The sequence below is a fragment of the Eleutherodactylus coqui genome, chromosome 1, assembly GCF_035609145.1.
Source record: "Eleutherodactylus coqui strain aEleCoq1 chromosome 1, aEleCoq1.hap1, whole genome shotgun sequence".
NCBI lineage: Eukaryota > Metazoa > Chordata > Amphibia > Anura > Eleutherodactylidae > Eleutherodactylus > Eleutherodactylus coqui.
Genome location: NC_089837.1, coordinates 273267753 through 273280017, shown reverse-complemented (window position 1 = coordinate 273280017; position 12265 = coordinate 273267753). Strand labels below are relative to the sequence as shown.

Here is a 12265-nt window from a genome sequence, read left to right as displayed (position 1 = left end):
GCACCGAGGATTCTGAGGAAGAGCAGCAGGACAATGAGGTGACTGACCCCACCTGGTTTGCTAAGCCTACTGTGGACAGGTCTTCAGAGGGGGAGGCAAGGGCAGCAGCAGGGCAGGTTGCAAGAGGCAGTGCGGTGGCCAGGGGTAGAGGCAGGGCCAGACCGAATAATCCACCAACTGTTTCCCAAAGCGCCCCCTCGCGCCATGCCACCCTGCAGAGGCCAAGGTGCTCAAAGGTCTGGCAGTTTTTCACTGAGAGTGCAGACGACCGACGAACAGTGGTGTGCAACCTTTGTCGCGCCAAGATCAGCCGGGGAGCCACCACCACCAGCCTCACCACCACCAGCATGCGCAGACATATGATGGCCAAGCACCCCACAAGGTGGGACGAAGGCCGTTCACCGACTCCGGTTTGCACCGCTGCCTCTCCCCCTGTGCCCCAACCTGCCACTGAGATCCAACCCCGCTCTGAGGACACAGGCACTACCGTCTCCTGGCCTGCACCCACACCCTCACCACCGCTGTCCTCGACCCCATCCAGCAATGTCTGTCAGCGCAGCGTCCAGCCATCGTTAGCGCAAGTGTTTGACCGCAAGCGCAAGTACGCCGCCACGCACCCGCACGCTCAAGCGTTAAACGTGCACGTAGCCAAATTTATCAGCCTGGAGATGCTGCCGTATAGGGTTGTGGAAACGGAGTCCTTCAAAAGTATGATGGCGGCGGCGGCCCCGCGCTACTCAGTTCCCAGACGCCACTACTTTTCCCGATGTGCCGTCCCAGCCCTGCACGACCACGTCTCCCGCAACATTGTACGCGCACTCACTAACGCGGTTACTGCCAAGGTCCACTTAACAACGGACACGTGGACAAGCACAGGCGGGCAGGGCCACTATATCTCCCTGACGGCACATTGGGTGAATTTAGTGGAGGCTGGGACAGAGTCAGAGCCTGGGACCGCTCACGTCCTACCCACCCCCAGAATTGCGGGCCACAGCTCGGTTGTGGTATCTGCGGCAGTGTATGCTTCCTCCACTAAACCACCCTCCTCCTCCTCCAACGCAACATCTGACTCGCAATCAAGATGTGTCAGCAGCAGCAGCACGTCGGCAGCAGTCGGTGTCGCGCGTCGTGGCAGCACAGCGGTGGGCAAGCGTCAGCAGGCCGTGCTGAAACTACTCAGCTTAGGAGATAGGAGGCACACAGCCCACGAACTGCTGCAGGGTCTGACAGAGCAGACCAACCGCTGGCTTGCGCCGCTGAGCCTCCAACCGGGCATGGTCGTGTGTGACAACGGCCGTAACCTGGTGGCGGCTCTGCAGCTCGGCAGCCTCACGCACGTGCCATGCCTGGCCCACGTCTTTAATTTGGTGGTTCAGCACTTTCTGAAAAGCTACCCACGCTTGTCAGAACTGCTCGGAAAGGTGCGCTGGCTCTGCGCACATTTCCGCAAGTCCCACACGGACGCTGCCACCCTGCGCACCCTGCAACATCGGTTTAATCTGCCAGTGCACCGACTGCTGTGCGACGTGCCCACACGGTGGAACTCTACGCTCCACATGTTGGCCAGGCTCTATGAGCAGCGTAGAGCTATAGTGGAATACCAACTCCAACATGGGCGGCGCAGTGGGAGTCAGCCTCCTCAATTATTTTCAGAAGAGTGGGCCTGGTTGGCAGACATCTGCCAGGTCCTTCGAAACTTTGAGGAGTCTACCCAGGTGGTGAGCGGCGATGCTGCAATCATTAGCGTCACCATTCCTCTGCTATGCCTCTTGAGAAGTTCCCTGCAAAGCATAAAGGCAGACGCTTTGCGCTCGGAAACAGATCCGGGGGAAGACAGTATGTCGCTGGATAGTCAGAGCACCCTCCTGTCTATATCTCAGCGCGGTGAGGAGGAGGAGGAGGAGGAGGAAGATGAGGAGGAGGGGGAAGACACAGCTTGGCCCACTGGTGAGGGTACACATGCTGCTGGCCTGTCATCCTTTCAGCGTGTATGGCCTGAGGAGGAGGAGGATCCTGAAAGTGATCTTCCTAGTGAGGACAGCCATGTGTTGCGTACAGGTACCCTGGCACACATGGCTGACGTCATGTTAGGATGCCTTTCTCGTGACCCTCGCGTTACACGCATTCTGGCCACTACGGATTACTGGGTGTACACACTGCTCGACCCACGGTATAAGGAGAACCTTCCCACTCTCATACCCGAAGAGGAAAGGGGTTCGAGAGTGTTGCTATACCACAGGACCCTGGCGGACAAACTGATGGTAAAATTCCCATACGACAGCGCTAGTGGCCGAAGGCGCAGTTCCGAGGGCCAGGTAGCAGGGGAGGCGCGGAGATCAGCAGCATGTACAGCACAGGCAGGCCAACACTCTTTAAGGCCCTTGACAGCTTTATGGCTCCCCAGCAAGACTGTGTCACCGCTCCCCAGTCAAGGCTGAGTTGGCGGGAGCACTGTAAAAGGATGGTGAGGGAGTACGTAGCCGATCGCACGACCGTCCTCCGTGACGCCTCTGCCCCCTGCAACTACTGGGTGTCGAAGCTGGACACGTGGCCTGAACTCGCGCTGTATGCCCTGGAGGTGCTTGCTTGTCCTGCGGCTAGCGTCTTGTCAGAGAGGGTGTTTAGTGTGGCTGGGGGAATCATCACAGATAAGCGTACCCACCTGTCAACCGACAGTGCCGACAGGCTAACACTCATCAAGATGAACAAAGCCTGGATTTCCCCAGACTTCTCTTCCCCACCAGCGGACAGCAGCGATACCTAAGCAATAGGTAGGCTGCACCCGCGGATGGAAGCATCGTTCTGTATCCCCATCAAAAACGGGGACCTTTTCGCTTCATCAATCTGTGTATAATATTCCTCCTCCTCCTGAAACCTCACATAATCACGCCGAACGGGCAATTTTTCTTAGGCCCACAAGGCTCAGTCATATAATTTTTCTAAACAATTTTTATACGTTTCAATGCTCATTAAAGCGTTGAAACTTTCACCTCCACCAATTTTTATTTTAACTGGGCTGCCTCCTGGCCTAGTTACCAATTAAGCCACATTAACCAAACTGATTAATGGGTTTCACCTGCCATCTTGGTTGGCCATAGCCAATTTTTCTGATGTACATTAGTACTGTTGATACAGCAATTTTTGTGGGCCCTCGCCTACAGTGTAATCAAATGAATTTTTAGCCCACCTGCATTACAGCTGACGTTACATCCGCTGTGTTGGGCAATGCAATGGGTTATTTTTATATACCGCAGGTGGGTTCCACGGAGCCACCCATGCTGTGGGTCCACAGGGAGTTGTAAATGCATCTGTTTCCACTTCTAAAGAACCCCAGTCTGACTGGAGCATGCAGTGTGGGCCGAAGCCCACCTGCATTAAACATGACATTACTACCTCAGCTGTGTTGGGCAATGCAATGGGATATATTTATGTACCGCCGGTGGCTTCCTGGCACCCACCCATGCTGTGGGTCCACAGGGAGTTGTAAATGCATCTGTTTTCACTTCTAAAGAACCCCAGTCTGACTGGGGCATGCAGTGGGGGCCGAAGCCCACCTGCATTAAACATGACATTACTACCTCAGCTGTGATGGGCAATGCAATGGGATATTTTTATGTACCGCCGGTGGGTTCCAGGGAGCCACCCATGCTGTGGGTGCACACGGAATTCCCATTGCGGAGTTGTACCTGCCTGTGACTATATATAAAAAACCGCGGTCTGACTGGGGCATGCAGACACCTTGACAGAATGAATAGTGTGTGGCACATAGGTTCCCCATTGCTATGCCCACGTGTGCAGCTCCAGATGGAGGTGGCACAGGATTGGATTTCTCATTGCTTCTGTACAGCATTGTGGGCTATCGCCCCGCCCCTTTTAAAGAGGGTCGCTGCCTAGCCGTGCCAACCTTCTGCAGTGTGTGCCTGCGGTTCCTCCTCATGGCAGACGCACTTATAAATAGACATGAGGGTGGTGTGGCATGAGTGCAGCTGAAGGCTGCGCAGGGACACTTTGGTGTGTGCTGTGGACACTGGGTCGTGGGGGGGGGGGGGGGTTGGGCAGCATGTAACCCAGGAGAAGTGGCAGCGGATTGTCATGCAGGCAGTGATTGTGCTTTGTAGGAGGTAGTGTGGTGCTTAGCTAAGGTATGCATTGCTAATGAGGGCTTTTTAGAAGTAAAAGTTGTTGGGGGGGCCACTCTTGCCGCTATTGTGGCTTAATAGTGGGACCTGGGAACTTGAGATGCAGCCCAACATGTAGCCCCTCACCTGCCCTATCCGTTGCTGTGTCGTTCCCATCACTTTCTTGAATTGCCCAGATTTTCACAAATGAAAACCTTAGCGAGCATCGGCGATATACAAAAATGCTCGGGTCGCCCATTGACTTCAATGGGGTTCGTTACTCGAAACGAACCCTCGAGCATCGCGAAAAATTCGTCTCGAGTAACGAGCACCCGAGCATTTTGGTGCTCGCTCATCTCTAGTACTCGCCCATCTCTAGTCAGCCCTATTCTTATTTGCACAAGAAAAGAAGCAATGGGATACAACTGAAAGAGAGAAGACAGAAATTAGATAGGTAGATCATTGTGTTAAACAGGTTTCCATGGGAGGTGGTAAGTTCTTCTTCAGTGGAAGTCTTCAAATCGAGGCTAATTAAACTTCTATCTGGAATTACTTAATAAATCCTGCAAGGGATTGGAACAGATGAGCCTGGAGGTGCCTTCCAACCCTACGATTCTAGGATTCTAATTAACTCACTACATTCCCATGAATGAATTCCGCAGTGGAAATCGGAGCCATATCTGCAACAAATTTGCAATTTGAAAACCCACAGGATGATTCTCATCTGCCGTGGATTTCTCAGCTCTGAGTGAACAGTGTTTTTTAAATCCTCATTTACTTACATTGTACTGTACATTGTTGCATAGTCTTGGCGCAAATTGCACAGCTGAAATTTTGTATGAAATAGAAAAATCCATGATACATGAATTCTCCTTAAGAGCCTTTCACAAGGACAGAATATTTTTAACAAAATGCACTGCAAGACGCAAAGCTTCAGAATTCAGCACCAAAATCTGCAGGCCTAAATGCAGATGTTGATGCAGAATTGCAGGCAGAGTTAAGCTATTTTGAGTTCTCCATCAAAATACGGGGTTATCCTGTGGATTTTGGTATGGAATTTACTGCCTTGTAGTGCGTCCTGCGAGCTATTTGTAGTCACATGAAAGGCCCCTTGGGTTTTTTTTAGACATAGGCTTTTTTCTAAAAGAAAAAATGCCAAAAAAATCACGTGTTTTTTTATTTTGGATGATGCCTGTATTTTTTGAAGGCATATTTTTGATTACCTTGTTTGGTCACAGTTTTTTTTCTTTGGCATTCTTCCTATTGAGAGGCCTGTGTGGAAAAACTTGAAGAAATACTGGACACACAATATGCTGCAATTTTGAATATAGTGCCAGGCCCCAAGAATGTTGCAAAAGTGAGAAATAATGGTGCTAAAATATCAGATGTTTGTATGGCTATACATAGTTTAATATTGGGCAGAAAATGTTTCTGTTGTGTAAACCCTCTATTATAGGCATGCCATAGGGCTTATGTCCATGGCCAGATATTCACCACGTTCTATGTGCCGGAAATCCATGGTGTTGCCTCGCAGCTATTAGGTTCTATTAAACCTAATAGCTCAATGCTGACTCTACAGAATTCCGAAGCTTGAAATAGCCCACGGCATGTTCTAAATGCCGAGAGAATACGCAGGGCCGGCTTTCATTGTAGTCAATGGAAGTCGGCCGTCATGCTATACTTGCACTGTAGAACAGCGTAAGTATAGCGTGAATACGCTGCCCCGCCCACCGCTGGCCATGTCATATGACACTGCCGGCGCATCATGCGCTGTACTGCACATGCATGCTGGAGCGTCATGTGGGTCTGCCTGCCTATACTTCTGGTACAAGATTGTTACTGGGGTCTGCCTATACTTCTGTTACATAAATGTTACAGGGGTCTGTCTATACTGCTACCACTTAAATGTTACAAGGGTCTGCCTATACTGCTGCTCCATAAATGTTACAGGGGTCTGCCTATACTGCTGCCACTTAAATGTTACTGGGGTCTGCCTATACTTCTGCTACAAGAATGTTACTGGGGTCTGCCCATACTGCTGCCATGTAAATGTTACAAGGGTCTGCCTATACTTCTGCCACGTAAATGTTACAAGGGTCTGCCTATAATTCTACAACAGAAATGGTACTGGGGTCTGCCTATACTGCTGCCACGTAAATGGTACTGGGGTCTGCCTATACTGCTGCCACGTAAATGTTACAGGAGTCTGCCTATACTGCTGCTCCATAAATGTTACAGGGGTCTGCCTATACTGCTGCCACATAAGTGTTACAGGGGTCTGCCTATACTTCTACAACAGAAATGGTACTGGGGTCTGCCTATACTTCTGCCACGTAAATGTTACAGGGGTCTGCCTATACTGCTGCTACGTAAAGGTTACAGGGGTCTGCGTATACTGCTGCCACTTAAATGTTACTGGGGTCTGCCTATACTTCTACAACAGAAATGGTACTGGGGTCTGCCTATACTGCTACCACGTAAATGTTACAGGGGTCTGCCTATACTTCTGCCACGTAAATGTTACAGGGGGTCTGCCTATACTGCTGCTCCATAAATGTTACACAGGTCTACCTATACTTCTGCCGCGTAAATGTTACAGGGGTCTGCGTATACTCCTGCTACCAAAATGTTACAGGGGTCTGCTTATACTGCTGCCACGTAAATGTTACAGGGGTCTGCCTATACTTCTACAACAGAAATGGTACTGGGGTCTGCCTATACTGCTGCCATGTAAATGTTACAGGGGCTGCCTATACTGCTGCTCCATAAATGTTACAGGGGTCTGCCTATACTTCTGCCACGTAAATGTTACAGGGGTCTGCCTATACTGCTGCTACAGAAATGTTACAGGGGTCTGCCTATACTGCTGCCACATAAATGTTACAGGGGTCTGCCTATACTTCTACTACAGAACTGATACTGGGGTCTGCCTAGAATGCTGCTACATAAATGTTACTGGGGTCTTACTATACTGCTGCTACATAAATGTTACTGGGGTCTGCCTATACTTAGTCATGGCCATGGACATGAGCCCTTAGAAGTAAAATTTTCAGGATTATCCTGATTCTGTTTAGTTGTGTATGTTTCAGAAGAAGAATGGAGAAATTTAGAACCGTTCACATACACAAACCATCAGTTTATTAAAACATAATAAAGTTCAATTCATATACGTATAAGTACTAGGCATCATTTAAACAGTACCAGTAAGGCTGAATGCACACTGGCCGAAATTCTGCAGCTACATTTCACGCATAGCAGAGTGAAGATGCAGGACAGGTAAGCTGCGGGTCACTGCAGGGGCACGGGTCACATCCTGTTGCGAGAATTCTCGCAGTCAGAATCCAACCAGGCCGTCTGCATTCACCCTAAAACTGATATAAAACAATACCTATAACTTTTAAATCTTTAGGCATGTCTGTAGGTGTTTTTTGTGCCACCTTAAATATACAAAAATGGATGGGCACTAACAACTATATTTAATCCATTAAGGACCAAAACTGTAAATATAAGGCGCTTGGCACTAGGCTTTCATCCTGGCTGATAAGTAACTATACAGTACAAGATTAAAGCTCCTGTAATCTAGCAGGAGCACATCGGTTTCTCAGCTGCCAAACACAGCCAAAGGAATAGACAGAAGTATTTGTTTAACCATTTCTGTTTTCTCTTTTACAGGCTACTGGCATGTCTTGTATGAGACCAGATGATCACGTAATCTTTGGTGACCCCAGCATATAAGAGCTGCAGGATCTTAGCAGACCCCTGATTAGCTCTGACAGTGACTATTGTGAAACAAGACAGATGTTTTTCCTGTAAATGGGGCTCCAATGGATGCCCCAGTTACAGTAAAAAAAAGTGTGAATTCGTGAATGTTGTCAGAGGTCTTATATGACATCATGGGAATCAAAGATGTTAAAATTACAAAATAATTACAAAAAATTTCAGAATAAAATAAACATATATATAAAATTAGAAAATAAACCAACATCAACATAAACTGTTGCCATAATCCAAGAAAATACAAAATACATATCAATGTCCAAAACAAAATGGCAAACCCAATCCTATTCTTTGGTTTAACATAAATATATTTTTTAAAATAAAGAACTATAAATGTAAAAAAAAAAAAAAAAATATATATATATATATATATATATATATATATATGTATATATTTACTGTATATATTTACTGTATGTTCACATTATTCCTAATAAAAATAAAAGAAACGGAAACTATTTGAGTGAATAAAGGTATTAAAATTAGCCCAATGTGTGACAAAAAAAACTATTTTGACAGACTAAAAGAAAAAATAGGGCCATAAAACTACCACATGAGTTAAATTGCTAACAAATGCCTGATTCTTTTGGACCAAAACACTCTAGTCTTTAAGGTGTTAATATTTTTATATATGTATGATTGATATTATACTTTGACAATAAGCATAAATACTGTTTGTCTTTTCATTATGTATTAGAATGTCAATTGCATGCTATTTCATACTGTTGCATATAACCCAACATATTCTTAACTGTAATAATTAAAATATAATTTTTATGTTTCTCTTACAGCTCTGGCAAGTAAACCCACGTATGTCAGCTACAGCAATCACGCTATTTAAACAGCACTGACTAAGATTGCCCTTGAACAATGAGAGGGGCCAAAATAGTGGTCAATCAGATGCCGCTCACTACTGAAAAAACAGGATCAGTCAAGATGACTAGGTAACCCATCATAGGGCGGAGAAGCGCGTCTGGCGCAGACAGGCGAAAAATAGATGGCATATTGTATAAGACACAGACATGGGCACGTTAACTTCCCTTCCATGCAATGGATCAGGAATTCTAACTTATTACTTTGGTCCAGATAAAATAAAATTCTATTTAAGATTTTTTAAAATATTTTTTCATTTTTGTTTAGATTTAGATAGTAATTGATAATGATCTTGATCTGTTTTTATTTCACATAAGTACATAAGCGTGTGCCATTTTATTGCTTTCCAGTATTTTTTACTTACTACTTAATAAAATTAATACGTGTTATTTTTTGTTCTTTATTGTGTTGTTCAAGTCAAGGTTTTCACTTGTGCTCTCATTAATTTCAAAAAGAAAATGTACTCGCACTTCCATACAGTTATCCTGTACCTTTTAATCTTACCTTGCACTGGTTCATTTGTCATAGTTTTTGCCACAAAATTTCCCAAAGCTAAATAAATGCCCTATTGTAATGCACTTATATTTTTTAGTTTCATAGTTTGGTTTTAATTGCTGATTTGAAATCTAAAAACTACAAGAGACCCTTCCAAGAGCCATGATAATGTATTTGAGAAATTGCATCATATCAATAAGAATGATCATTACTAGTTCACAGAAATGCTAATTATTAGATCCAAAGCACCAAATAGTGTGTGTGTGTATATATATATATATATATATATATATATATATATATATATATATATATGAGAGAGAAAGACAGAGAGAGAATTTTCCTATTTAGGGAAAGTGGGACTTCATCTCTCAAGAGAAGTAGCCTCAATGTGAAATGACAACTTAAATTAGTCCAAAATTTTCTGTACTTTCATTCAAATTATATAATTGCCTATTATGGATGCAAATCCTGCACTACCGGTATATTCCCAATATTTAAGCTCTTAAAATATGTAAAATGTTTAAACTATAATTCACAGAGGCAGAGGGATATAAGAGAAAGGCTTTTTAACAAATATTCACTGGGTATATCCCTTAAAATATAACTTTTATTAACAAATATATATAAAATGTTTGGGCCTCACAAAAAACAGACAAAACAAAACAAACAGAAACAGAGCAAGAGGTTCAACCCTGAAAAGGAACTGAGAGAGAATATATGAAGCTAGCCCCTCTATGGTAGTACAAGAGTGTGCTGAAAGATGAGACACTGCTGTCTCCCTATATAAACCGCTATTGAAGATGAATATAACTCAATCAAGTATGATTAGAGGACCATATAGAGGTCTAACCTTTTAAGAAAGGTGGAAGGAGAACGAAAATTCCAACAAGGTAAGTGGTTTACAGTTAGCTTCTAATAGTGGCGAGCTATTGGGTTCGTATTGTGTCTTATTGAATAGACCAGGAACATAATGAGTAAGTGACTTAATAGAAGCCACAGAACCCTGATCTTCTTAATGTAATGACGTCTTGGTAAGAGATAGGTTCGGTTCTATCCAGAGAAATGCCCTGTTTAGATAATAGTAACGGGCAAAGGATAATCAAAGAACAAGAAACCAGTAGAAGTTATGATTGGTTCTTATCCATGATAGAGAACAGAACTGGATGCAACTTAGTTCTGAATAAAAGGACACCAATCAATGCTTCTGCTGAGTTCTTCCGAGAAATATACACAAGTGGCCGATGGATTTTAAGCCACAGGTTACCAATCCAGAAACACAATAGATTCTGATAGAACTACAGGAGGACCACAATCAAGAATATGATGGGTTCTCATGCATAATGTGGTTTCGAAAACCAATTCAAGACTGGTTCAGAACGCCAGTAGATGATCAGACTGGGTTCTCCTAACAAAAGAGAAAAGAATATTTGAAAAATTGTTTCAAGGTTGGTTCAGACTGGTTCAACGCGTTTCTGTCTCATACAGACTCATCAGGAACCTTGATGCTTGATAGTGTCATCAGACACGGAAAAAATAGTTGTCCTCGATAGTTATAATATCTATCTAATGTATTTTACTCAGATTAACCTGTACAGATGCCCAAAGCTGTAAGTAATGCTGTTACATATTATATTAAGGGGTACCTGTCCGTATGGGCAAATAAATCGATAATAAATTGCCCATAGCAGAAAAAGATGTACCACCCTAAGCTTCCCTAAATAATGGAACACTCCTAAATAAATAACGAATCTGCTCATAGGAATGGAATTAACCAGGATGAATGAGACACCTATAGAGAATTCAGCGTTACGATTAGCACACAAAATTCCCCACTAAAAGGTGCTAAGATAAAGTTATCTGCTGGAAACAATGTCCAAAATAGAACAGGGTCCCCACAATATGTGGAGAATGCTCCTAAATAAAAAAGGAGAAAACCCTAACCCTGAGAAAGAGCAAAGTGGGAAGAAGAGAGTAAGAACAGCAACTCCTGTCTTGATGGTAGACAGGAGGGAAATGATAACTCACAGGAGTAGCATGTCTTAAATGAGGCAAGGAGGCTAACGCCCCACTTGGGGGTATGTCCCTATTAACCAATGAGTAAACACCTATGATAGAACCCACCCACTGTCAACATAGAGGGGGAGGGGGCTCTGTATCAACACCTACCGGCCGTCCGTTCGCATTCTCCAAAGAAAGGGAAGTGTGGAAAATACCCTTTTAGCGTATGGCCAGCATACATGTGTATAGTAGTGACTATCTGCGGGTGAGATCACCCAAATGATTGGTGATGGTAATACTCCTCGTAAGGCTTATCGGCGTCCCTGTGTTGCCAGGGAGACATGATGACGTCTGGAGGAGTGGCCGAATTATGCCATGATGATGTCACTGAATTCGGGTGGAGCCAAGGACGGCAGCGCTGAATCGCGCTGCCACGCCCACCCAACATGTGACTGCGTGTCAACGTCATGACGTAAGGGGGAGGAGTTATCCCGCAGGGAGGAATTCATCCTACCAGCTAATTGGCTGTCGAGTATCCGTAGCCATGGAGACCCGGACTTTACCTTTGCCGATTCAGCTATCTCTTTTGGTCTTATTCGTCGTCCCTGTTTTTACATGGTCTTCCAATGAATTGATAAATATGAATTAGGCAGTTTTTTCTATGGATATAGGCATACTCCCTATCCTCTATCCGCCATTTAATAGTAAAGTATGTATAGTGAAGTAAATTTAAAGAAAGCATCCAAAGGGTAGCACCTCATTTAAACCCCTTGGTGCCTACGGAATCAATCCGATAAATCCACTGTGATTCCTTCTGTAAGACTTTACGGTTGACGTTATCTTCTTACAGTTGTTTCATTGCATAGTTATCCACAGCATCACATATAATCAACTGTCTCATTATAATCATCGCAGTATTCACAGCCACTAGTTTACATAATGCATATTATGATTTATCCTCACACTTCTTATCTCGGCTTTGTCACCTATCACAAGATATT

The 12265-nt window shown here is 44.6% G+C and overlaps 1 protein-coding gene across 1 annotated transcript in view; it reads left to right on the top strand.

The window, feature by feature from the left end:
* The window catches only part of GRM4 (glutamate metabotropic receptor 4), a gene marked incomplete at its 5' end in the record, with an annotated part of 207103 nt that extends 198008 nt beyond the window's left edge, over positions 1–9095 (top strand). The window contains one exon of the mRNA XM_066583093.1: positions 8687–9095. Coding sequence (XP_066439190.1) covers positions 8687–8736 — 50 coding nt within the window. The remainder of the gene's footprint in view (positions 1–8686) is intronic.
* Positions 9096–12265: the final 3170 nt, after the last annotated feature.